The sequence below is a fragment of the Sciurus carolinensis genome, chromosome 6, assembly GCF_902686445.1.
Source record: "Sciurus carolinensis chromosome 6, mSciCar1.2, whole genome shotgun sequence".
Lineage (NCBI taxonomy): Eukaryota > Metazoa > Chordata > Mammalia > Rodentia > Sciuridae > Sciurus > Sciurus carolinensis.
The window spans coordinates 133,981,844-134,009,796 of record NC_062218.1 but is presented as its reverse complement, the minus strand read 5'-3'; the positions used below and the strand labels follow the sequence as shown (position 1 = coordinate 134,009,796).

Below are 27,953 nucleotides of genomic sequence, written 5' to 3'. Positions count from 1 at the left end.
AAAGTCAAATTCAGAGGATGAGTCCTAATGATCCATTTTGTTTGTGACCCCCACACTAGTAGATGAGGGGTTCTTTTTTTTGTTGTTGTTGTTGGTGGACCTTTACTTATTTACTTTATATGGTGCTGAGAATTAAACCCAGTGCCTCACACATGCTAGGCAAGTGTTCTACCACTGAGCACAACCCCAGCCCCAAGATGAAGGATTCTATGTATGGGAATCTAGTGCTCAACACAGTATTTCAAAAAGTGCCACATTTGCTGGAGTTGGTTCACATGATGCCTACATGTGAACATGACTTGAGAAGAATCAGGCTGACTGTTCCCTGAGGCTTTGGGACCTCAGGTAGAGACAGCAGTATCCCAGCTCTGAACTACCCTCGTGGTCCATGTTGGTGGTGAAGAGCAGGCCGCTATGGGCTCAGGAATCTCATCATAGAATGGAGACTCAGCTCCCTGTGGTCCATGTGAAGCCTGAGGACAGGTCTGTGTACCATGAGGCCTCTTCCAGGAGCACTTGGGACAAGCTTAGAGCAGCCTTGATTTGTTGAGGCTCCGTATTACAACAGAAGGAGCACCAGGTTTTTTAGGTAATGTTCTTGAAATCAAAGTCATGTTCAAATTCAAGTCATTCTTCAGTGCCGTCAGCAGAACCACCATAGGCATCTTGATATGCATTATTATGATTATGATTTGGTACTTGGAATTGAACCCAGGGGTGCTTTACCACTGAGCTACATCCCTAGTACTTTTTATTTTTTATTTTGAGATAGGGTCTTGCTGAGTTTCTGAGGCTGGACTTGAACTTGTGATCCTCCTGCCTCCATCTCCCAAATCCCTGGTGATACATATTATTTTCCCTTTGGGTCAATTCCTTGGTACGTATAATCTCTCATGAGAAATTATCGTTTTTTTTTTTTTTTTTTTTTTTTTGGTGGTGCTGGGGATCTAAGGCAGGATCTTGTACAAGTGCTCTATCACTGAGCTACACCTGCAAGCCTTATGGTCAACTTTGCAAGTATAACACACATGATAAGCTTGATAGCCAAATCCAGGGCCTGGAATGCCCCCTTACCCTGGATCAGATGCTTCCAACAGGCTTTATTATTATTTTTTAAAATTGTTTTGGTACCAGGGATAGAACCCAGGGGTGCTTAACCACTGAAGCACACCCCCAGCTCTTTTTTGTATTTTTTTTTTTTTTTGTGGTGCTGGGGATTCGAACCCAGGGCTTGTGTTGCAAGGCAAGCACTCTACCGACTAAGCTATCTCCCCAGCCCTCTTTTTTGTATTTTATTTAGAGACAGGGTCTCACTGAGTTGCTCAGGGCCTTGCTAAATTGCTGAGGCTGGCTTTGAACTCATGATCCTCCTGCCTCAGCCTTTTGAGCTGCTAGGATTACAGGCGTGCGCCACCAACCAGCTTTAAATGTGGCACAGGCACTCAACATATATATTTTTCTGTAATGAAAAAATACCGTGAATGTGAAGATATTTCCAGGACAGATCTACCATTTCCTGCTCCTCCACTTTCCCATGCTGTGTCTGTTTCACACATGTACAGTGACAGCATTCTGTATTTCTTTTCTATGAACATGATGACACTTTTTGCATGTGGCTGCAGAGGTGACCTCCTGGGTCTGCTTGATGCCCAATGTACTGTGTCTTTATTTACTAACCACTCTTTAATAAGGATGCTGCCCCCTGTCTTTCACAAGGAGTGGCTGGGTTCTGGGTCCTTCTCAGGACTTACACCCACAGGAAGAAGTCTCAGAGGGCCCCTGGGACACAGCTTCTAGACTTCTGAGTGTTAGGAGGACATAGTCCCAGGTGAAGGGGGTGCCCTTGCCCTCCAGGGACTGACCTTGAGCCTCCCAGGGCAGGAAAAGATCCAGATCTGAGGCCAGAGGAGATGCTGGAGGGGACAGCAGAGAAGGTGCAGAGGGAAGAGAGAGAAGCCAAGGTCCAGGGAGACAGAAAAGCAAGAGAAACAGGAGTTGAGAACATCTGCAGGGACTGACCCCACCCAGTGTGGGCAGGACCCTCCCGGGAGAACCCCAGGGTGGCCTCCTCCCTGAGCCCACTGATGGGTCCCACGGGAAGAATGGTGGCTGCAGGGCCATGGCTGGATGCACCAGGCATCTTAACAGCAGCTCACCTTCTGAGGAGCTGTCTTCTGTGAAATAATGGGTGGCCTCCAGGGCTGACTCGGCTTCCTCTGGGCTCAGAGCTGTGTTGGGAGAGAAGCGAAAAGTGGTGGCAGGAGAAGACACTGTGACACTCACTCAAAGCAAACCTACTACAGTCCCAGACAGAAGCCTCCCCACATGGTATGCCTGACTAGTCCCAGGGTGCTGATCATAATATGTAGTAATAGACTGCTTGAATGATTATTAAGTGATTGATTAATTGCTGGGATAGAACCCAAGGGCACTTTACCATTAAGCTACACCCCAGCCCTTTTTGTTTTATTATGAGACAGGGTCTCGCTAAGTTGTTGAAGCTAGCCTCGAACTTGTGATCCTCCTGATCAGTGAAACAGAATGGCTTGAGTCTGCATGTGTGCCTGTAGGCACATAAAACACCCTAAAACATTGAAGCAAATCACCACCAAGATGGAAGGATGGCTTGCTTTTCACCACACTCCCAACTTCACTGATTATAGCAGTGTGTGACCACACCCAGCTGGTAATAGTTTAATGGTGATGATTAATTCTGGTTGTTTGTTTCTTTCTTGACTTTGATATTGTGGGGTTTTGGGGAGGAGGGTACTGGGATTGAGCCCAGGACCTTGTGCATGCTAAGCATGTGCTCTACCACTGAGCTACATCCCTGGCTTGACACTGAGTTTGAAAATGTAGTACACGTGCCAGGAAGCAATGCAATCAGTGAAGTTGGGAGTGTGGTGAAAAGCAAGCCATCCTCCCATCCTGGTGGTGATTTACTTCAATGTTTTAGGGTGTTTTATGTGCCTACAGGTACACATGCAGACTGAAGGCATTCACCTTATAAATATCAGAGATGATTTCTCATCAATATATATGGGTCTTACTCATTATTTGCATTTGCTGGTAGTTTCTGAGGAATACTTGGGGCTGCAGATTCACATGGTTCTGTGGTGGGGAGACTCCTTGTTGTATGGAGAGAGGTTTTACAGTGCATGGCATGTAGGGGAGGTCAAGGACATGAGCCACAGTTCACCAGAGCTCAAGTGTCCTATACATGAATGAGGCAGGTTGGGCCAAGGTGGTTCAAGTGGCAGGGGCAGTCCTGTGTGCCCTCACTCATAGGATCTAGGCCCAGTGGGGTCTGTCCAGCCTGGGTCTCAATGGTGGTGGTACCAATGACCAGACAGCTCCAGATGAGAACCCCTATGCCAGGAACCTTTTCAGTTCAGGTGGCAGAGCAATCACCCGGGAAGCTGTACAAATTATAGGTCTGGGTTCCACTCCAGGCAAATGGAGGAGACTCTTGGAGGTGAAGCTCAGTCCTGGGCCAGTTCTGAGGGCAGTTGCTGACTGTGAACTTCTCCAGGCCAGGTTGTGGGGGGACCTGGTACAGTTCTACCACCAGAGCCGAGCAACCCAGCCATCATTTCCACCGGCCTGTTTCCTCAGAAAATGGGCATGACCCCTCTCTAGAGATTCCTCCAAGTGGTCACCTTGCTGAGATGGTATTCTCTTGCCACAAACAGAAACCTGGTGGTCATGGCTCTGGCCTGGATTCTGTGAATCCTTCCCTTTCACTCAGACCATGGCTCACAGGAGATGTTCTACCCCTACCGTGGCCCCATTAGGCTCCAACACCACTTAGGCTAGAGGGAAGTAGCCCTTGCTTATGGCCATGTGACAAGATTCCCTTGGTGGCTTTGGTGCTGCCCTCAGGCTGACCCTCTGGAAATAAGTAGGAACTCTTGAGAAACTTAAGGAGAAACTAATGAATGCACAGGATCTCAGATACAAACCAGAATCTCTACTCATTCATCCCACTCCCTTCCCCCGCTCCCCGCCCCATGACTTTTGGGTCAAGCTGCCCATTTGATGGGTAGAGTCCTGGTCCTAGCAACTGCCTGCACTGATGGGATCCTCCTTCCATGGCCCTTCCCAGGTCATGGCCCTGCTCTCAGACCACCACCATGCTGGCCTCAGCCCCAGGGCTCCAGCTCTCTCCTCTTTCTTTATGGGACCACAGCCTCTACTCTGCTGAACCCAGCCTCCCCACAAAGTTGCATCAGCCCACCCATCCCACAAAAGCCTGTGCCCACCTTGGGATCCCAAACTCAGGATAAGTTAGAGACCTGGGCAGGGCACAGCACGGAGGCTCTCACCTGGGGGAAGGTGCAGCTTGTACAGTGCCTTGAGCTTCTCTGTAAGGTCCCCATGGTACATCCCGCCTGTGGAGCAAGGCCAAGGAAGGGCATGCTGGTAAGTGGGCTCCAAACTTCACTGCAGGCCCGCCTTCTAGCACCTCCCTTTCCCACAGCGTTATGGTTTAGATATGAGGTTTCCCCCCAAAGCTCATATGAGGCAATACAAGAACATGCAGAGGTGAAATGATTGGGTTATGAGGGCCTTCATCTAATCAGTGTGTCTATCCACTGACAGGGATTAAATGGGTGGTAACTGTAGGAATGTAGAGGGGCTGGAGTAGGTGGGTCCCTGGGGGTATGCCTTTGAGGATTTCTATTTCGTCCTTGGAGAGGAGAATGCTCTCAGCTTCTTGGTACCATGTCCTAAGCTGCTCTCCTCTACCATACCCTTCCACCATGTTCTGCCTCACCTCTGGCACAAAGCAATGAATTTGGTCACCTGTGAACTGAGACCTCTGAAACCGTGAGCTCCAAATAAACTCTCCTTCCTCTAAAATTGTTCTTGTAAGGTCTTTTGATCACAGCAGCTAAAAAGCTGACTAAAATACATGGGTTCTAGTGGGGACTCTTCACAGCCTGAGCAGGCCTGGCTCTTTCCTGGAGAAGTCACCAGAATGAGACCCGGCCTCCTTTTCTCCCCAGAGCCTTGCCAGGAAAGTTTAGCTTTCTTCTGGGGCCAGCAGTTCCAGCCTTTAGAAGCCCTAGTCTGAGGAAGTGGGAAGGGCAGGAGTCCCATTGGACCCTAATGTATCTCAAGTGGGTAAACTGATCTTCCCTCATCAGGGCCAAGTGCTCAAGGCTACCCCTGCTCCCAGCAGGGGAGACAGACACACCAGAGTCAGCATTTAGAAAGCTCTCAGAAAGGGTTCTGGCAGGGTCAGGGCCCTGGTAGGCCTCTGGGGGCACTCACTCATCCCTGTCACGAACTCCTTGAAGTTGATCAGTGAGTCCTTGTTTTGGTCCAGGAGCCGGAACATGCGGCCTGCCAGTACAGGTGTGTGAGAGCCGCAGGCCCATGGTGTCAGGCTGGCAAAGAGCTCCTGGAACTGGCTTGCATCGATCCGGTACTGCTCCAGGTAGGGCAGACTGGGGTCCCGGCGGATGGCTGCTGTGTGGTTACTGCCCCAGTACTGACTTGCCAGGTGCTTGGCCTGTGGGGGACACAGTCTGGTGAGATGACCTCTCAGCCCCTGGGCTGTTAGATGGTCAGCCCTCCTCCTCTGTCCGAGTCTGTAGTGCCCTGGGGTGGGTGAGCATAGCCAGATACTTAAGCATCTCACAGAACCCCTCATGTTGGTAAATGCGGAGAAGCCAAGAGACAGACAGTTGTACAACCTGTGAGGGATGGATCCACTGCCACTGTTCTGACCCTAAGGCAATGCGGAGGTCTCCTTGGGAAATGAACCCAAGGTAGCTGGAGGGGCAGATGGGAATCTGGCAACTCTAAGAGAAAGGAAGTGTGGACTTTGTTGTCTTTGCCTCCTTTTCAGCACCCTTTCCCCCTTCTTTTGTTAATAGTACCTGGAATCTTTATGGAGAACTCCTCCTGACCCAGTCTTATGCCATGGGATTAAGGGTTGTTAATTAGCCCTATTGCTTGGGGTGGGCGAGGGAGGCACATGATTCACATTTGGCCCAGCAGCCAATGACATCCTACCAGCACCTAACTTGAGTCACTCCAATAATCAACCCTGGGTCTTTTGCTAAAACCACTTGGAAAGAAAAAAAATTTCCACAGGGATTATTAACAGGATGATCCTGGAGCGGCTGATGGTCATCCTACCACTCTACAGAAAGAACAGTCTAAAGGATCAGAAGTTGGGCAGTAGGACAGCATTTTTGAGCACCTGAATACAGCCATGCCTGAAGCTGTGAATGCTGGACTTTTCAGTTAAATGATTCAAAGCATTCCCTCTTCTGTGTTAGATGACTTGAATGGATTTTCTGACATTTAAAAGAGTGTTCCATTTAAACTCAAAGAAGGATTAAATTTTAACACATGGGATTCATGGTATAGCAGCATCTGAGGATGCTTTTAAATGTATTTCTCTTCTGGCAGGAAGTTGCTGTGCTGAGGGTGCACTTAGGGGAGTAGGATGGGGTATTGGTCTTGCCCGTGCTCTTTGCTATCACCTTAAACACCATGTAAAGTTCCTCCAGCTCTTCGATTGAGAAACCAATGTCCCCTGGTATAGCTCGGACCTAGAAGGAAAAAGAGATAGGATGTACTAATTGATTTGCAAGTCCCTGCTTGCAACATGATGCTTGCTGAGAGAATTCTCAAGTGGACAGGGAAAGGCAATAAACTGTCTTCTTGGTGTCACCATCTGGCCAAGAATGGAAGATGGTCATTCAGGAGAGAGGGTGCAGCCTTTACACTCAGCCCTTGCCACTTCCTGCCAGTCAGTTCACACTCCCCGAGCTCCTTCCTAGGGTTCCTAGGGAACTGGGGAGAGTCTTTTCTCAGTGTCTAGTTGAGGAACACAGGTGAGGATGGTCATTTAGCTCCTGTCACCTGGATTCCTACAAAGGAACCCCTGTGGAAGGGGTCCTAGCACTTGCCAATCAGGTCTCGTTTACTTCAGTCAGTCAGGGTCAGTCAGTTTCTGTTGCTTGTGATCAAAGTACCCTCAGTGGCCTAGGGTTGGGACTATGGAGGCAAGGTAATAAGTTCCTACCTTTTCAGGAGCAGAGACCACGAACAGGTCCTGCAGCATGGGTAGAAGGAATAGCCTGACCCCTCCAGAGAGAAGGTAAAGGCTTTTGGCAAAGGCATGCAGTAGTGAGGGGGTAGCTGAGTGTCACCATGTGGGGGCGGGGACAGGGAACACATGGCAAAACCAGGATGGGAGGACTCAGCTTAGCCTTTAGGGTGCAGTGTGAAAGAAATGCTTCCCACTAACCAACCATGAACAGAAAAGACTGAGTAGGACCTCTCCTCACTTCCACAAATTTGTACCTACACTCCTGGATCCAATCTCATACAACATCCTATCATGACTTAGGTACTAATGCAGCACAAGGGACAGGGCACAAGTGGGGCTGTGCACCCCTCCCAAGGAGCAATCTGGAGAAGGCACTTGTAGGGTCACCCACCTGACCCACCCCTGCCCCATCAGCTACTGTACCACACTCCTCTTGGCTGTGTCCTCCAAGGATTGGATCACTTTCAGTCTCTGCTTAAACCGCATCTGTTCAATGTCGTCGGCCCTCAGGTTGCTGAACTTCTGCAGGCCGAAGGTGAAGTAGTGAGATCAAGTGCAAGCACAGGGCACTGGGCTGCCATCCCTCCCACCCATCTGCAGCCACCTGAAACCAAAAGGCCAGAGAGAATGACCTGGCCAAACCAGTTCTGCTGACCTCGTAGGATACTTTTAGGAGGTCAAAGATGTCCACCTCTGTAGGAGGGTCGTCTCCACTGGTCAGTAGGGCATGGAGGTGTGGAATAGGAGGAGAGACACTCTGCTTATTGACCACATTATCCAGATATCTGTAAAGATTAACAGAAGTCTAGACCATTCGGTAACCACAGGAATGTCTCACCCACAGCTATGCAATATACTGCCAACTCCTAATTAAGGAGTGTGCTGAGGGCTGGGAACCCTTCAGGAGGGCAGGAGTGTTTCCTGGCAGGTCCTCTGGTAAGCTGGAGAGCTTCCCTCAAGGTCTCACCCCGACAGGAGACCAAGCACTGACTGAGGATGCTGGGCTATCTTTGGGGGTTCTATGGTTGGACACCCTGTATAAGCCCAGCTTCTACCTCCTTGGAAGGATGATGTTTCCTCTCTCTGGTGGGTTGCTGGGGCCTGGTCAGGAAGAATCAGGGAATCCCAGGAGAAAGTTGGAGAGGAAGCCTACTATGGCAGTGCCTATAATGACCCAGGGAACCTGGCTTCTTCAGGAACATAGGCTCATGGATAGGATCTTACTTTGGCTGGCCAGCCTACCCCAGCCAGGGCTTCAAGCCCTCCCAGGCTCTCCTGAGTTAAGCATGAAACTCAGGTAGGAGAGGGCAGCTGGTATCTCCACACCCACTGGTCATGGCCCATCCCCAGACACTTGCTCTTAAGGGGCTTGCTTTGCTTACTGCAGAAGATGAGCATGAAAACCATAGATTGTGGTCATGGCTGAGTGTCCTGACACTAGGGGACCAAGAACTATGAGAACCCAGAGTAGGGGGAATGATAATTCTGCCAGGTCTGCAGGACTCCCATTAGCACCTGGCCTGGCTCAATAGGCAAGTGGCAGTTTCCCAGGTGGTCCCTGGTAGCTGGGAATGTTCCAGGCTGGGCAAATATGCCCATATAGGCCAGCAGGACTGTACAAAGTTCAGGGCATGGGCCAGAGTGAGTTTGGGAGGGAGCTGACCTTGAATTTATGATCCTCCTGCTTCAACCTCCTGAGGCATTGGGATTACAGGCATGTGCCACTATGCCTAGCTCAGATAGTTCCTTTGTATAGAAGACAATTGTGATATAGAGACTCCCCTAAGCCCTAGGGAAGGGATAGGGTCAGATCTGATTGGAAAGAGTCCTGTGGGATGGTGGTATGTAAGCGACTAGAACAAAGAAAACCATGCAGAAGTAGACATGGGCCCAGGGAAGAGGTCTCATGGGCCTGTGCGGAGGCAGTAGGGATGGAAGAAAGAACTCAGATTCCAGAGACACTCTACGTGCAGCCTGGGGCAGCAGGAGGACAAGAAGGCCAGGAAGCCCCTGAACCTTAGTCATGACCCAGTGGGTGGCTTTCAGCTGTTTCAGCTAGTTCAGAGTAGGCATGCTGTCTGTGGGTGGGGAGGTAGAGGTGCTGCTGAGTTCAGGAGGATACCACAAGGACAGCTTTGTGGAAATGAGAGACCCAGCCTTTGCTAGAAGCTGGAGGCCCTGCTGTGCCGAGTCTTCGGGTCACCACCAAGAATGATCATCATTTGGATCTCAGCTCTGGGTTACTCTTCCAGAAAGCATCCCTGACCACACATGAGTGGTGGCCTTCAGACTGGTGTGCTTGGCTTACTTCCCCTCTTTTATTTTGTTCCAGTACTTATCACTCTGAGTGTGGTCTGGGCTCCCACTAGGAAAATTCTCTCTCATCTCCAGGGCGTTGCTGGGCCTACTTGTGGTCTGCTACTTGGGGGACGCAGTCACTGAATGCTGACTAAGTCACACCCAGTACTCGTGAAGGGTGGGGTTCTACCATCAGCTTCCCAGCAGCAGGAGGGGCCTGACTTGGTCACCTGCCCAGTACGGTCATGGCCTCGCCCTCATCACTGCAGCCCAGCAGCTGCTCCATGTTGGCATCCAGGACGGCCAGGGCCACCTGCAGGATCACCTTGATGCCCTCATAGAAGAAGCAGTCAACAATGACCACGGCACTCTCAAAAGGCATGACACTGAGGAAGAGGGTGAGGAACCAGGAGAGTGAGATGCTGGAGATCACCCCCAGGTCCTGCATCTTCTCTGACAGCCGAGGCAGGACATCCCTTGTGAGCTCTTCAAAGATGCCTTGGTCCACCAGGGCTCCTGCAGAGAGAACAGGAGGTCAGACATGATCCCACTCCTGAGGCCTCAAGCAGGTCCCCATGTGGAACCCCAGGCTCTGGGGTACAGGAAGCCCACCTGGACCCTGTCCACTCCTGGCCCTCCAGAGAACAGGAGGGAGATGGGGGATAGAAAGTAAGAAAGAAAAGGAATCCTCATTCTTTCTATAGCTTCCAAACCACTGTGTAAAAAAGATTGTTCATTCCCCTAGATAGTTCCCTTGGTATTTGTAGGCTCCAGGACTCCCTTAGATACCAAATCTTGGATGCTCAGGTTCTTATATAAAATGACATAGTATTTGCATAGAATCTATTTTAAGTCCATACACTTTAAATAATCTCTAGGTTACTTATAATACCTATAATACCTAATACAATTCAAATTCTTTGAAAATAGTTGTTACGCTGTATTGTTCAGAGAATAAGGACAAAAAATGTCTGTATGTGTTCAATACAGATGCAATTCTTTTTTTCCAAATACTTTTGATCAGTGGTAGGTTGAATTCACAGATGTGGGACCTGTGGATATGAGGGTTAACAGCCCTTGGATGTTCTTTTGGGAAAGTATTGCAAAAGTGTCAGAAGTAAACAGTGGCCCTGGTGAACAGGGCCTACTCTTCTACTATTTGTGAACAGACACAAATCTAAAGGATCCTGTTTTAGTTTGGATGTGATGTGTCCCCCAAAAACTCATGTGTGAGACAATGTAAGAAGGTTTAGAGGAGAAATGATTGGGTTGTGAGAGTCTTAACCCAAATAGTGAATTAATCACGTGACAGGATTAACTGAGTAGTAACTGAAGGTAGGTAGGGTGTGGCTGGTGGAGGTGGGTCATTGGTAATGTGCCTTTGGGTTATATATTTTGTATCTGGGGAGTGGAATCTCTCTCTCTGCTTTCTGATCATCATGTGAGCTACTTCTCTCTGCCATACTCTTCTGCTGTGATGTTCAGCCTCAACTCGAATCCCCAGGAAGGGAGCTGGCTGTCTATGGACTAAGACCTCTGAAACCATGAGCCCTCAAATAAACTTTTCCTCCTCTAAAATTGTTGTTGTCAATCAACAGATATATGAAAAAATGTTCAACATCTCTAATAATAAGAGAAATGCAAATCAAAACTACCCTAAGATTCCATCTCACCCCAATTAGAATGGTGATTATCAAGAATACAAGCAAAAATAGGTATTGGCAACGATGTGGGGAGAAAGGTACACTCATACATTGCTGGTGGGGTTGCAAATTAGTGCAGCCACTCTGGAAAGCAGTGTGGAGATTCCTCAGAAAGCTTGGAATGGACCCACCATTTGACCCAGCTATCCCACTCCTTGGCCTATACCCAAAGGACTTAAAATCAGCATACTACAGAGATACAGACACATCAATGTTCATAGCCGCTCAATTCACAATAGCCATATTGTGGAACCAACCTAGATATCCTTCAATTGATGAATGGATAAAGAAACTGTGGAATATATATTCAATGGAATATTTCTCAGCTATAAAGAATAATAAAATTTGCAGGCAAATGGAAATTGGAGAATATCATGCTAAGTGAGATAAGCCAATCTCAAAAATCCAAAGGACGAATGATCTCGCTGATAAGCAGATGATGACACATAATGGGGGTTGGGAGGGGGGCAAGAATGGAGGAAGAAGGGACTGTATAGAAGGATAAGAGGGGTGAGAGGGAAGGAAAAAATAATGAATAAATCAGACACCATTACCCTATGTAGATGTATGATTACACAAATGGTATGCTTTTACTTCATGTACAAACAGAAACAACATGTATCCCATTTGTTTACAATAAAAAAAAATTGTTATCAGATCTTTTAGTCACAGCAATGAAAAAGTTGACTTAAACAGATCCTAAGAGTGTCAACTCCAAACCCTAAACAGGAGAGGAAGGACATCTCAGAATGACAGACATATAAATGTAATGAAAAACCTTTGTGAGTGGGCTGGGGATATAACTCAGTCGGTAGAGTTGCCTTGTGCAAGGCAAGCACAAGGCCCTGGGTTCAATTCCCAGCACTGCAAAAAAAAAAAAAAAAAAAAAAAAGAAAAGAAACCTTTGTGAGTCCATTCCAATTTAATGATACAGATTTTATTGGATGTGAATCCATAATAGTTGAAGTTGGGCAATAGTTATACTTACATGGGTAAGTCATACTATCTATCTATGTATCTATATTTTTGTACTAGATATTGAACCCTTGAACACAGGGGTCCTCTAACATTGAGCTACATCCCAGTCTTTTTTTCTTTTTCTAATTTTGGGACTGGTCTCATTAAATTGCCCAGGCTGGCCTTGAACTTGCAATCCTCCTGCCCAGCCTCCCGAGTTGCTGGGATTACAGATGTGTACCACCATGCCCAGCCTATACTCTCTAGTTTAAATGTGTGAAATTTTCTTTAATAAAAAAGGTTAGGAAGGGTCCAGCACTGTGGCACATGCCTGTAATTCCAGCAGCTTGAGAGGCTGAGGTGGGTTCAAAGTCAGCCTCAGCATTTTAGTGAGGCCATAAGCAATTCAGCAAGATCCTGTCTGTAAATAAAATATATAAAAGGGCTGTGGATGTGACTCAGAGGTTAATCCCTGGTATCAAAAAGAAAAAAATAAAAAAAAGATTAGGAAGGGCTGTGGGTATATCTCTGTGGTAGACTACTTGCCTAGCATGCATAAGGCCCTGGGCTCAATTCTCAGCACCATAAAAACAAAACAAAAAAATAACAAAGGTTAGGAAAAATTAGATAGATGGGAATTTAGGCTCCAGGTGGACTTTTCAAAGCCAGTGAACATGTAATAACATGTAATAACTCCTCCTGTGATGCCAAGGAACATACAAAGTCTGGGCAGGAGCTGAGCCAGGGAGGCAGAGGGTTGGGGGTGTGTTTGGGTCTCTATTTTCTGTGTGATTATTTCTCAGTTTTTTAGCTTGTAAGGCAGGAGCCAGGACACCTGTATGGCACCTGTGGGATGCCTATGAGGCCTGTGGGAGCACACAGAGTTGGGAGGAGAGTGCTTAGCATGGGGCTTGGGCTTGGGAGGGGCCACCACCTGCATGCAGAGCTACCAGGCAACTGGAGGCTGAGGCAAGGGAGCTCCTGGGGCACTCACCCACCACCCTGGTGTCATAGTAGTCGGGCAGCATCCGCTCACAGAGGGCCACCAGGAGCCAGAAGGCCTCCTCCTCGCTGCCATAGAGCAGGAGCACTGAGGTCACGATGTTCATTGCCTGCCAGGCACAGAGAACAGGAGAGGGGAGGCTCACAATGCTGGCCACTGAGTAAAACTATCTCCTCCCTGATACTGGCCTCCTTCTATCATCAAGTCTGCCCCTTCAGGAGGGTCTAGCATGCAGCAATGAGAAACTGTCCCGGTCCAGCTCCGGGAAATTTGCCAAAAGTTAATTTGCAGGAAATCGATTTGACAGAAACAGTCAGCTAGCTCCTTCAAACTGGGTCAGAGGATACTAGGAAAACAGTAAAAGCGGATATCAGCAAATAACATTTCCGCAGAGTGGTGTCTGGCATTGGAGGTGTGATACATGACTGAACTGATGTATAAGTAAGCTGTGTGTCCAGGGCCCTGTGCACAGGCCACACCAAAATCAGGATCACACATGGCCTTAGCTGATAACGTGAAGAAGCTTCAAAGTTGGCAAATTATTTTTAAAAATTATTTCAAGCCAGCACACTGGTCATACAGAACACTAGTCCTACAGAAAGTGAGTTTTGGGGAGTTTATTTCCTTGAAATTCAGATACTACTTATGGCACACAGAAAGTCATTTAATCTGGTCAAGAAAACCACTGTTAGATTTCAAGATAAAAGCTGCCAGAGGGCTGGGGAGATAGCTCAGCTGGTAGAGTGCTTGCCTTGCAAGCACAAGGCCCTGAGTTTGATCCCCAGTACCACAAAAAAAAAAAGAAAAAAAAAAAAAAGCTGCCAGAAATACAAACTGAAACCACAGTGAGATACCCTGTCACACCCATGACTATAAATATCGACAGAATGTAACAAGTGTTAGTGAGGATGTGGAAGAACTGGAACCCTTGTGAATTGCTGGTGGGAATGTAAAATGATGCAGGTGCTGTGGAAGTATGGGGGTCCCTCAAAAAGTTAAACACAGAACATGATCCAGCAAACTTGCTTCTAGATACATACCCAAAAGAACTGAAAGTAGTGGCTCCAACAGCTTTTTGTACACCCATGTCCATAGCAGAAATAGCCATAATAGTTAAAAGGTGGAAGCCACCCGAGTGTCCATCAACAGATGAATGCATAAGCATAATATGGTAGATAGCTACAATTGAATGTTATTCAGCTTAAAAAAAGAAGGAAATTCTGCCATGTTACACCATGGATGAATCTTGAGGATATTAAATGAAAAGCCAGCACGAAAAAACAAACATTGTACAATTCCACTTATATGAGGTACCTAGAATAATAAAATTCATAGAGACAGTAGGAAAAATGGTGGTGGCCAGGGACTGGTGTGGAGGACATAGTGGAGAGTTAGTGTTTAATGGTATAGAGTCTCACTTTGGAAAGATGAGAAAATTCTATGAATGTATGGTAGTGATGATGGGCCAACCATGTGAGTATACTTGATGCCACTGAACTATGTGGCTAATAATGGTTAAAATGATGTTATATTATATATATTTTACCATATACATAAAAAACCCAAACACTGTCAAGACTCAGACCAGAAGCAGAAGACAACCTAAAATATGACAAGGGTATGAGGTGAGCAGTTATATTGTTTTAACATAATGTCTTTTTCCACAGTCAGTCTCCTTCCTATGGGAGGGGAAAGGTCACAGGTGTGTGAGGCCATCACACAAATTCATAGTCTCAGGGACCTGCTCCTAGAAGCCTCTGGTGGGGAGATGCTGTTTCTGGGCCCCCGTTAATCCCCTTTACCTGGCAGTAGCCGATGGTGGGGTTTCGGAAAGCATATGCAGTCAGCACCCGACGAAGAGCAGCGATCCCAAGCTCATTCTGGAAAGCAGGGTGCTCAGGCATGGAGCGGTGGAGGTCTCGTTCAATCTCCTCTGTGGCCAGGCTGTACTTCCCCATGGACTTCTCCACTAGCTCAGTATAGTAGCCAGGGTGGGTCACCATCTCATTCCAGGCCCCTGGAGAGACACAGGTGGCAGCTATCTTGATTCTTCCCAGTATTTGGGGGGAAATAACAGAGAAGACTGGAGACATAAATGCCCCATAGAAGAAAGGTGAACTCTGGGATCAGTTACAAGGTGTGAGACAGTTTCCCTTGTTCTTGGGGAAGGCACTCTAGCTAAGAAGTTTGAGAGGTTTGACTTGCCCTCTTAAAATGCTCCGACTGGCCATAGGGTAAATGCTGTCAGAGACTGTTCCAAGGAAAGGAGGCTGCCCCTGACTTTAACAGGAGTGTACACATCAACATAATGCCCTGCCCCTGCATCTGCTCCTCAGGACTTGGATCCCTGCACACAGCTGAGATCCCTGTTTCCCCTCTGTGAAAGAGCTTATAGCTCTTGCCTTGCCTGGGTGACCTTAGGAGGCCTGCCCAAAGACTAGATGAGCTCACAAGAGAAATTATTTTGGTTCTGGGGATCAAATCCAGGACCCTGCACATGCTAAGCACATGTTCTACCACAGAGCTGTACTCTCAGCCCATCACGCACAGAGAAATATGGGTACCGAGAGTGGCTGGGAGTAGCTAGACTTCACTCACCAGAGAAGAGGAGCCAAAGCTCTCCTCGGAGACTCTCAGGGATGCCCTTCAGGACCAGTTCCCGTGTTTTGGCCGTGCGATACATGCACATACCACGTCCATACTCAAAAAAGTGGATGTTCCATGACTCCTCCTTCATCTTCTCTTTGGCCTGAGGGGAAAGGAAACCAGATAGTTTGGAGGCTAAAGAGCATCTTGGAGTGCTGAGACCTGGGTGACAAAGTCCACTATCCTTTCTCTGAACAAGGTTGAATGCCTGTTACATAAATAATCTAGAAAGTGTTGCCAGTAAACTCAGATTTCAAAATGATTACAGATAAAGATACAGGTAAAGTCTGACTGGACTGGACCATACCACCATCCTAAGGTGTCAGAAGATGAGCTACTCAGTGGCAGGTAGCCACGCAGGTCAGGAAAGGTAGCTGTCTCCAGAGTCTGCCTGGTCTACCTCACACTGCTGAGTGTAGCCCTGGGAGGGTACTGCCCTAGGTCAGCTTGAGAACTTCTGAGGGACAGTGCTGGCTATGACGGCCCAAATCCAGAGGCTGGCTCCAGACTTCCTCCTGAGGGTTTGGCTCTGGCTCACAGCTGAAGTGCCAGTGCTCACAGCTTACCCCCTTGGCTCCAAGTTCCTCCATGGGAGAGTTTCTCTGGAAGACTTTGAGCAGGCCCTGGGAAGCAGTTGGTACCTCCTGTGCAGTGAAACTCTGGTAGCTGCTGAGAGGAGAGGATGGGCTGGTGGGCAGTTCTGGAACCTCCTGAGAAGCTGGGAGAGACTAGAAAATAAAACAGGGAAGGGAAAGCACCTAACAACTGAGCTGCCCCATGGGGCCTCTGATGCATGCTCATCCACAGCACTAGATACCACTGAGGAAGGGTCATGGGGGGTGCATGGTGCACGAAGGATGTACCTGGCCTGGTTGTGGGGAGGCTGTGGCTGAAGCCCAGCCTGCATTTCCTCTCTGGTTGGTTGGACATCTATATGCATCCTCTCTGTAACCTAAATGAACTACAATGGTCAGTTGGGGCCTCTTTTGGGGAGATGGAATCTTCTTCAGTGAGGTTGGGGCAAAGGAAAGAAGATACCCTCTGAAGAAACCACTCCTGGTGCTGCCTGGCCTCTTTCTGAACTCCAATGTCCTACTATATTAAAAAAGTAGGAGGCCATTAGCTTGAGACTGTCTCCATACTTTGAGTTCCTATGCAATAAACTGCCACCTACCTTAGTACATTAACAAACCCAAATCTAATTTAAGAGTGTATGTATGTATCTATCTATCTAGCTATAAAGTTTTATAACCAATAGCCAGGTTTCAGCCAATTATAGGCAGCTGAGCTTTAGTCAATCATGGTAGCCAACTGATCACACCAAAATCCAAATAAGGCAGGTGCCAAGCTGTAACCAATCAGGTGATTTTTCTACTTTGCTTTCTGGTTCAGCCTATAAAAGCTCACAGCTCAGGATGCTGGGTGGATCTCTGAACCTCTTCTGGTTTTGAGTGTTGCTGGACTCATGAGACGTTCTTTACTCAGAAAAACTCACAAAATTTAATTTGTCTAAAGTTTTTCTTTTCACAATCTCTGACAGAGTGTGACAGTGCCAGGCAGTTCAGATATATCACACTGTATTCTGCTTATTGCTCCTTGAGGCACCTTCCCTGTTTTAGCAATGGTGTATACAGACCCTGTTGAGGCTCTTCAGGGTACAGCTGCTATTGGCATTTGCCCTGTGCACACCACATGTTGATTGTCCTTGGGTCCTATGTGGACCTCACCAGCATTAGAGGTGACCCCCAGCTCAGACCCAGCCCATCCGAGTGCCATATTCCCAGTAACTGGTTCAGAAGTGGGTACTGAACCATACTTGCTGGCACTGTCAGGAGAAAGCACACCAGCAGGTAGAGGGGAAGGAGTTGGGAACCAAGAACTGAGAAAGCAGAGGGGAAGAAGGATGACTCTGGGTCCTGACCATGAAAGGCAGCCCTAGATCTGCTCCAGAGCAGCCTGCCCTTCTTAGAGTCCTAATTGATGCAACCCTTCCTTCGGATGCCTGCCAGGCCAGGCCCTCCTCCAACAAGCGCCTGCTGAGTGAGAAAAGAGGCCTCTTCTGTTTCCCTGAGATCCTGACCCCCTGCATTCCCAGGGGTTTCTGGACTCTTCCCATGCTGGTCAATGCCACTAAGACTGCCCCCAGGTTTCTGTCTTTTGCTGCCCACAAGTCTGGTGTGATGGATGTGGCCTATAGCAGACACACGCCCTGTTCACTCTAGACACTGTGCCAACTCAGGGCTGGATTCTCCTCCCCCTGACCTCAAACTGGGAGGGTAAGGTGGGTTCTCCAAGTGCATTTGGCATGTCTGCTGTGTGACACTTTCCCCCACAGGGTCTAACAATAAACAGGGAACTTTATTAGAGGGAACACATGCCCCTCTACACCCCCACCCCAATAGGACTATAGAACACTCCCTAGTATAGGAGCCTGGGGATCTTCACACAGTCAAAGGACAAAAGAAATGAACTAGAGGTGGGGATCTGGGAAGCTACCAGGTTGGCAATATGGGGCTGGCAGAAGGAAAAGGGGAGCATTAGGGGGAAAAGGTCTGCAAGGAAGTCCTGATCTCCAGGGTCCTACTCTGGATTTCTGGAACCCCTGCCTTAAGCCTCCATCCTACCAGCAGGGCTAGAGGATAAGGTCTTAGCCCACTACCTGGGAGAGAATGGGAAGACCCTGACCCTACTCAGGGAAATCTTGTGTAGAACCTGAGTCCATCATCTCATAGAAGCATCTGTGACAGGCACAGTGTAGGTGACGCCTGCCAATACTGACCCTCTGCTGGTACTGCAGGCATCTGGTTTCTAGGTGAGCTCAATGCAAATGGAGCCAGCCTGTTCAGGGAGCACTTAATCTCCCAGACTGTGTGGTCAGGTGGTTCTAGAGCCAGTACCCATGTCTGTATTCTCTCTTCAGCTTCTTCCCTGAGTGTCCAGCAGGAAGAACAACACTGCTGTCAAGCGGTCACTGGTCCTTGGCTCCCTGGGATCCACTTCCACTTCTGCCATCAGCAGCTGCCATTTTTATCTGGGGAACATCCTCTCCATTTTCAGGCCCTGTGCTTCATGAGATCTGCAGAGGCTTGATGTTATGGCCCCTTTGATGTTAGTCTGGGCCAGGGGTGTGTTTAGGCCACTGTGTCACACACTTGCCACCAAGGAAATGCAGTGGAACCTCTGCAAGGAATGGTGGGGTGATCCAGGGAGGATGCAAGGGCTGCTGACACCCTGCAAGGGCTGCACCACCACATGGGGCCTAGGAATGAGGCAGACTCCATGATGCATCCTTCATGATAGACATGAGCTCCCACCGAGATGGTGAGCTTGATGCCATGCTGACAGGCCCTGGCTGTTTTTGCTGAGGCCCAGGTGGAGTCACACCTTACTTTCAGGCTCACTGGTCTCAGATGGGCATGAAGTGATGCTGGATTTTATATTTTCCTAGTTCAGGTCCCTCCCTTTTCTCCAGGTAACCATCTCATACATTTATCCAGCACACACCTCCAAAATCACCTGCTTGTCCTTACTTCTTGCTCCTTATCTCACTGAGCAAGAAAAAGCAGAAGCAATCTGAGAGGTCTTCCCTGGAAACCCTCCTGACAGGTCCACCTTTCTGCTTCTGTGTCCATGTACACCAGGCCTGGATCTTCTACCCCTTCCAGGATCCCTTCTCCTCTCACCTCTGGACCTTTCTCTAACTGACTCCAGTTCTCAACACTGTTTTGTTCCCTTTGCACTGGATTCCTTTTCATCAGTATATAATCTTGCTAGAATCACCCCTAAAATCCCTCCCTTTTCTTTAAATGGTGCTGCACACACATTGTGTTCACTTTTTGAAAATTCATCAAGCTATACACTATGATCTATGCATTTCAGTGCATACAGTCAACACTTGGTATCCACAGAAGATTGGTTCCACAACCCCACCCCAAATCCAAGGATGCTTAAATTCCTTTAGCAGTATTTGTCTTTAACCTCTGCACATCCTCCTAGATGATGTATAATACCTAATACAGTGTAAATACTACGTAAATAGCTGTTATACTATATTTAGGGGAAAAGGAGAAGAAAAAAATACTGTAAATGTTCAGTGCAAATTTTTTTTTCCAGTTCTGGGAATTAAACCCAGGGTCTGGCACATGCTAGGCAAGTGCTCTTCCATGAACTTCATCCTTAGAAAGGGTGTTGCTGGGGTTGGGAATATGGCTCAGTTGAGCACCTGCTTTGCAAGCACAAGGCCCGGGGTTCAATCCCCAGCACCGCAAAAAAAAAAAAAGAAAGGATGTTGCTAAGTTGGCCAGACTGGCCTTGAATTTGTGATCCTTCTGCCTCAGTCTCCCAAGTTGCTGGGATTACAGGTATCCTACTGTGCCCTGCTGATGCAATTAAAAAATATTTTTGATTCATGGTTGGCTGACTTCACAGATATGGAACTGGTGGATATGGAGGGATTATTGTACATGCTATATACTTCAAATAAAAAGTTAACCTCCCTGCTATGATTTTTCTAAGTGTCCTCTAAAGGTTCACATGTTAAAGGCTTGGTCACCAGACTGTGGCACTATGGAGAGGTGGTGAAATCTTAGGGAAGTGGGACTTAGTGGAAGTAAGTTAGGTCACTAGGGGTGTGCCCTTGAAGGGGATTTTGGGTCCTCAGTCCCTTTCTCTTCCTCTTTTTGCTTTCTGACTGTCATGAAGTGAACTGGTCTCCCTCACCACATGTTCCCACCATGATGTTCTCTGCCTTGCCATAGGTCCAAAGCAATGGGGTTGAGCGACCATGGACTGAAATCTCTAAAACTGTGAATCAGAACAAACCTTTCCTCTTTATAAGTTGATTAACTCACATGTTTTGTCACTGTGGCGGAAGGAAGGAAGGAAAGAAGGAAAATACAAGCTAAGAAGTTATATGGAAAGTAAAATAAACTCATTGATTGCCCTATTCTTATTAACTAAGAATAAAAATATAACTTTTAAAACAAATATTGGCAGGAAGAGGGAGGAAAGAAGAAAGAAAAGGATTACTAGATATTTTCAATACTACTCATAGCAGGCAACTGACATCTTAAAAAGTGAGAAATAGGGCTGGGATTGTGGTTCATTGATAGAGTGCTTGCCTGGCATGTGTGAGGCACCGGGTTTGAGTCTCAGCACCATACATTGATCCATCAATCAAATAAAGACTCATCAACAACTAAAAAATTTTTTTCAAAAAGTGGGGACTAAGGGAACTATGTAAAGCTACTAGCACAAGCCTAACAGAACATAAATATGTACTTTAAAAATATTTTTTTAGTTGTAGATGAACACGATGCCTTTATTTTATTTATTTTTATGTGGTACTGAGGATTGAACCCAGTGCCTCACATGTGCTAGGTGGGCACATTACCACTGAGTCGAAATCCCAGCCCCAAATATCTACTTTCTGATAGAAAAAAAAGATTTGACAGAGGAGAAAAGAATATAGTGAGTTTAGGCAATTCTTCCCAGAAATTTTGATAAAGGTCAACAAAGAATAACGGGTCACTTTTTTGCAAGGGAGTGTTAATTAGCTATCCCTCCCTCCATTTTTTTGGTATTGAAGATTGAACCCAGGGACACTTTACCACCAAGCTACATCCCAAGCACTTTAATTTTTTTAAATTTGAGACAGGGTGTTGGTAAGTTGCTGAGTCTGGTCTCAAACTTGCAATCTCCTGCCTCAACCTTCTGAGTCACTGAGATTATGGCATGTGCCATTCTGTCCAATTTAGCTCATATTTTCATGATACTGTAGTTCTATCACGGAGCCTATATAATTTATATACTGTCACCTTTATCCCCATTATCTACGCTTATTCTGACACTTAAATATTTTCAGTGTCACACCAGTTCTTATGCCAAAGCTACTGCAATTATTTCTGATTGTCTGGAGTTTGTTTTCCAAATAGGTTCCTGAAGAAGCTGACCTGGTATCATCTTTAACCCTCCCTTCTTCCAATACCCCATGTCTAATCCACCTGTCCTTCAGACCTACCTTCAAAATATCTTCCAAACCCTAACAATGAACAATCCAAGAAAGAAATACAGGAAAGAACACAATTCAATTTACGATAGCATAAAAAAAAAAAAAAAAAAAAATCCAACTAACATATTTAGGAATAACCTCAACCATAGAGGTGAAAGACATGGGCCCTGAAAACCATAAAAGTTGCTGAAAGAGATTAAAGAAGATGCCAATAAATGGAAAAAATTCCATGTTAATAGTTTGGAAGACTCAATATTTTTAAGGTATTGGTGCTGTCCAAAGTAGTCTAATGCATTTCCCTAACAAAATCTCAAAGACTTTTTTTTGCAGAAATAGAAAAACCCATTCATAAATTCTTATGAACCTACAAGGGATCTTGCTTTATTTTTATCCATTGCCCCTGAACTGTCTGACATATATGTTTATTTGTTTAGTGTCTCTCTCACTAGAATATAAGTTCTAAGAGAGTGTAAGTTTTGCTTAATTTGTTTACTATTCTGTGCCTGCTGCCTAGGAGAGCAGCTGGTACCCAACAGGAACACAGTAAAAATATGCTGAATGAACCAATGGTGAATGTTTGGAAAAGGCTACAGTCCATGCTTACTCTGGGCTGTAGGGCCCTGTCCTTAATGGTGTTGAGCCTTGTAAAGGTGGAGGCAGTTCCTGTACCCTGCTTACATCCCTTTCAAGCAATCCAACTTTACCCTTTCTTGAAATCCCAGATCAAGCCCAACATCCTTCAAGAAACATTTATTTAAAAAAAATTTTTTACAGTTTTTTCTATTTAGTTATACATGATAGCAGAATGCATTTGGATTCATTGTATACAAATGGTCTACAACTTTTCATTTCTCTGGTTGTACACAATGATTACATGAAAGGTGTGACAATGTAGAGTCACACCATTCATGTAATCATACATGTACCAAGGGTAACCATGTTTGTCTCATTCCACCATCTAGGAAACATTTCTTAATGTCTCCTACCAACCCTATTTCTGCCCATTCCTTTTCCATTCCATTCTTCACCTATTTAAGAATTTATTGAGAGGAGATCCAAGATGGCGGACTACAGGGAGGCTGCGTTCCTTGTCGCACCGGAACTCCGGTTTCAAGCAGAGGATAATCTGTTTCTTGATTGCTCACTGTCAGGTGCCTATCATCTGCCATTTGCCTGCCTCTCGCCTGTACATCGCCTGCCTTACTCCTATCCATCACCCAACGCACGAGGTTCACCTCCTGATCCTCCAACAACAGTCAGCAAACTGATCGCTGACGGCCAGTGGAGCACCAGCTGCCTGCTGTTCCCTGGAAGTTCACTGTTACAGTACCTGCAGGTTTGATTACACATGGCTGCTGCCATTTTGAGACAACAGCCAGGCCCCGTAGGACCCCTGGCCAGACTGACTGAGCCCCATCTCCAGGATCCCTCAGCCCGACTGATCACTCCCTGCCTCTGGGGCCCTCACATCGACTGACTGCTCCCTGCCGCCAGGACCCCCAGACCAAATGACTGCGCCCTATCACCGGGACCCCAGACCCACTGATTGCAACCGGCCTCCAGGATCCCACAACCACACCAAACACACCCAACCTCCAGAACCCCTGCCTGACCAACTGCATCCCGCCTCTAGGACCTCCTGCTGACCATGGCCACACCCTGAGCTGCAGCTCCCCATTTGCCAACACATTTGGAAGCCAGAGCGGCCATCTTGGATAATCCTGGAAGCCGTAGCTCTGATCTTTAGGTGGGGCAAAACCCATCCTGAGACGCCTTGAAGCTCATTGTCAGGTACCTCTCATGCATCAGGCTACTGAACTCTGGGAGGTTTCATTACTATATGACTGTTATACTGTAGATTTTCTTTTTTCTCCTTATTGAAAATATTTAAGTTTTTATTTCTTTACTTTTCTTGCTCTCTTTTCCTTTGGTTTACTTGTTCCCTCAGAGTCTCTTTCTCCCTTTTTTGCATGCTAACATCCGATTTCTTTGATTACACCCTCACCCTTTCTATTATCTAGAACTTCTGTATATTCTTTCTATCCCATTAACAGCCACATTCTACATCCCTCTGCAACCTCTTTGTCCTCCATTTGAAACTGCAGACCTTATTGCAAATCTGTTTGTTTTACTGAAGATAATATTTGAACTCATTCTGTTTATTATGACAATTTTGTTATTGCCCTCATAGGGGCTATTTGGTCTAGGATTGCATAGTGTCTGAATTGGGCACTGCTAATATTGATCTCCCTTTAAAGAAAGGGTTTTGGAAACCTATAGGCCCACTCTAAGCCTATAGGGGAAAATCTGTAATACCCCAGATCTGCACTGCTAGAGGGGAAGATACATGAACAACATGAAAAAACAAGGGAAGAAAATGATCCAAACAAATCTAGATTCTATATTAATAGAATCCAATGGCAGTATGTTAGAAGAAATGTCAGAAAAGGACTTCAGATTATACATGATTAAGATGATTCGCAAAGCAAAGGATGAGATAAGAGAGCAAATGCAGGCAATGAATGATAATACCAATAAGCAGAAAGAGTAAGTGCAGGAAGCAAAAGATCATTTCAACAAAGAGATAGAGATTCTCAAAAAAAAACCAAACAGAAATCCTTGAAATGAAGGAAACAATAAACCAAAATAAGAACTCCATAGAAAGCATAACCAATAGATAGAACACCTGGAAGACAGAACCTCAGATATTAAAGACAAAATATTTAACCTTGAAAACAAAGTTGAACAAACAGAGAAGATGGTAAGAAATCATGAACAGAATCTCCAAGAACTATGGGACATCATGAAAAAACCAAATTTAAGAATTATTGGGATTGAGGAAGGCACAGAGATACAAACCAAAGGAATGAACAACCTATTCAATGAAATATCAGAAAATTTCCCAAACCTGAAGAATGAAATGGAAAACACCAAATGCACAAAATCACAACAGATCCACACCAAGGCACATTATAATGAAAATGCCTAACAGTCAAAATAAAGATAGAATTTTGAAGTTCGCAAGAGAAAAGCATCAGATTATATATACGGAGAAACCAATACAGATAGCAGCAGACTTCTCAACCCAGACTCTAAAAGATAGAAGGGCCTGGAACAACATATTTCAAGCTCTGAAAGAACATGATTGCCAACCAAGAATCCTATACCCAGCAAAACTAACCTTCAGATTTGAAGATGAAATAAAATCCTTCCATGATAAACAAAAGTTAAAAGAATTTACAAATAGAAAGCCTGCACTACAGAATGTTCTCAACAAAATATTCCATGAGGAGGAAATGAAAAAGAACAATGGAGGTCAGCAAAGGGAGGAACTACCTTAGAGAAAAACCACTCAAAGGAGAAACCAAGCCAACTTAAAAACCAAAAATAAGCCAAATGACTGGGAATACAAATCATATCTCAATCATAACCCTGAACGTTAATGGCCTAAACTCATCAATCAAAAGACATAGACTGGCAGAATGGATTAAAAAGAAAGATCCAACAATATGCTGCCTGCAAGAAACTCATCTCATAGAAAAAGACATCCACAGACTAAAGGTGAAAGGATGGGAAAAAACCTACCACGCACATGGACTCAGTAAAAAGCAGGGGTTTCCATCCTTATATCAGATAAAGTGGACTTCAAGCCAAAGTTAGTCAGAAGGGATAAAGAAGGACATTTCATGTTGCTTAAGGGAACCATAAATCAGGAAGACATAATGATAGTAAATATTTATACCCCAAACAATGGTGCATCCCTGTACATCAAACAAATCCTTCTCAATTTCAGGAATCATATAGACCACAACACAATAATTCTGGGTGACTTTAATGCACCGCTGTCACCACTAGATAGATCTTCCAAACAAAAACCAACCAAAGAAACCATAGAACTCAATAACACAATCAATAACCTAGACTTAATAGACATATATAGAATATTCCGTCCATCAACGAGCGGATTCACTTTCTTCTCAGCAGCACATGGAACCTTCTCGAAAATAGACCATATGTTATGCCACAAAGCAGCCCTTTGGAAATGCAAAAAAAATAGAGATACTGCCTTGTGTTCTATCAGATCATAATGGACTGAGAATAGAAATCAATGACAAAATAAAAAACAGAAATTACTCCAACACCTGGAGACTAAATATTATGCTATTGAATGAAACATGGATAACAAAAAACATCAGGGAGGAGATTAAAAAAAATTCTTAGAGATCAATGAGAATGACGATACAACATATCAAAATCTCTGGGACACTATGAAGGCAGTACTAAGAGAAAAATTCATTGCATGGAGCACATTCTAGAAAAGAATGAAAAGTCAACAACTAAATGACCTAATATTACAGCTCAAAGCCCTAGAAAAAGAAGAATAGAATAACAGCAAAAGTAGAAGAAGACAGGAAATAATTAAAATCAGAGCTGAAATCAATGAAATTGAAACAAAAGAAACGATTCAAAAAATTGACAAAAAAGTTGGTTCTTTGAGAAAGTAAACAAAATAGACAAACCCTTAGCCACAGTAGCAAAGAGAAGGAGAGAGAAAACTCAAATTACTAAAATTCATGATGAAAAAGGAAATATCACGACAGACACCACTGAGGTACAGAACATAATGAGAAGCTACTTTGAAAATCTGTATTCCAACAAAATAGAAACTACCGAAGACATTGACAAATTTCTAGAGACAAATGCTCCTCCCAAACTGAACCAGGAGGACATACACAATTTAAACAGATCAATATCAAGCAATGAAATAGAAGAAGCCATTAAAAATCTACCATTCAAGAAAAGCCCAGGACCAGACGGATTCTCAGCCGAGTTCTACAAGACCTTCAAAGAAGAACTCATTCCAATACTTCTCAAAGTATTCCAGGAAATAGAAAAGGAGGGTACCCTACCAAACTCATTCTATGAAGTTAATATCACCCTCATACCCAAACCAGGAAAAGACACATCAAGGAAAGAAAATTTTAGACCAATATCCTTGATGAATATAGATGCAAAGAACCTTAACAAAATATTGGCAAACTGTATCCAAAAACATATTAAGAAAATCCGTGTACCATGATCAAGTGGGGTTCATCCCTGGAATGCAAGGATGGTTTAACATCCGTAAATCAATAAACGTAATCCATCATGTCAATAGACTTAAGGATAAGAATCATATGGTTATATCAATTGACGCAGAAAAAGCATTCAACAAAATACAACACCCCTTCATGATCAAAACACTAGAAAAAATAGGGATAGTAGGAACATACCTGAACATTGTAAAGGCTATTTATGCTAAGCCCATGACCAACATCATTCTTAATGGAGAAAAACTGAAACCATTCCCTTTAAAAATGGGAACAAGACAGGGATGTCCTCTTTCAGCACTTCTATTCATTGTCCTCGAAGCTCTAGCCAGAGCAATTAGGCAGACCAAAGAAATTAAAGGGAAATGAATAGGAAAAGAGGAACTTAAGCTGTCACTATTTGCTGATGACATGATTCTATATTTAGAGGATCCAAAAACCTCCTCCAGAAAACTTCTAGACCTCATCAATGAATTCAGCAAAATAGCAGGCTATAAAATCAACACGCATAAATCTAAAGTATTTTTTTTTTTGGGTGCTGGGGATCGAACCCAGGGCCTTGTGCTTACAAGGCAAGCACTCTACTGACTGAGCTATCTCCCCAGCCCCCTAAAGCATTTTTATATGCAAGCGACAAAACAGCTGAAAGGGAAATGAAGAAAACAACTCCATTTGCAATAGCCTCAAAAAAATAAAATACTTGGGAATCAATCTAACCAAAGAGGTAAAGATCTCTACAATGAAAACTACAAAATATTGAAGAAAGAAATTGAGGAAGACCTTAGAAGATGGAAAGATCTCCCATGTTTTTGGATAGGCAGAATTACTATTGTCAAGATGGCCATACTACCAAAAGTGCTATATAGATTCAATGCAATTCCAATTAAAATCCCAATGACGTACTTTACAGAAATAGAGCAAGCAATCATGAAATTCATCTGGAAGAATAAGAAACCCAGAATAGCTAAAGCAATCCTTAGCAGGAAGAATGAAACAGGGGGTATCGCAATACCAGAACTTCAACTGTACTACAAATCAATAGGAACAAAAACGGCATGGTATTGGCACCAAAATAGACAGGTAGATCAATGGTACAGAATAAAGGACACGAACACAAACCCAAATAAATACAATTTTCTCATACTAGACAAAGGGGCCAAAAATATGCAATGGA

At 45.2% G+C, this 27,953-nt stretch overlaps 1 protein-coding gene across 1 annotated transcript in view; it reads right to left on the bottom strand.

Annotated features, from left to right (window-relative positions):
- Tbc1d9b (TBC1 domain family member 9B) overlaps nt 1-27,953 on the bottom strand; it is a 57,039-nt gene that overhangs the window by 4,250 nt on the left and 24,836 nt on the right. Inside the window, 12 exon segments of the mRNA XM_047555344.1 lie at nt 1,863-1,913; nt 2,157-2,228; nt 4,326-4,391; nt 5,278-5,518; nt 6,501-6,569; nt 7,496-7,594; nt 7,728-7,857; nt 9,601-9,886; nt 13,025-13,142; nt 14,836-15,050; nt 15,632-15,782; nt 16,246-16,407. Of these exon segments, the coding sequence (XP_047411300.1) occupies nt 1,863-1,913; nt 2,157-2,228; nt 4,326-4,391; nt 5,278-5,518; nt 6,501-6,569; nt 7,496-7,594; nt 7,728-7,857; nt 9,601-9,886; nt 13,025-13,142; nt 14,836-15,050; nt 15,632-15,782; nt 16,246-16,407 (1,660 nt within the window).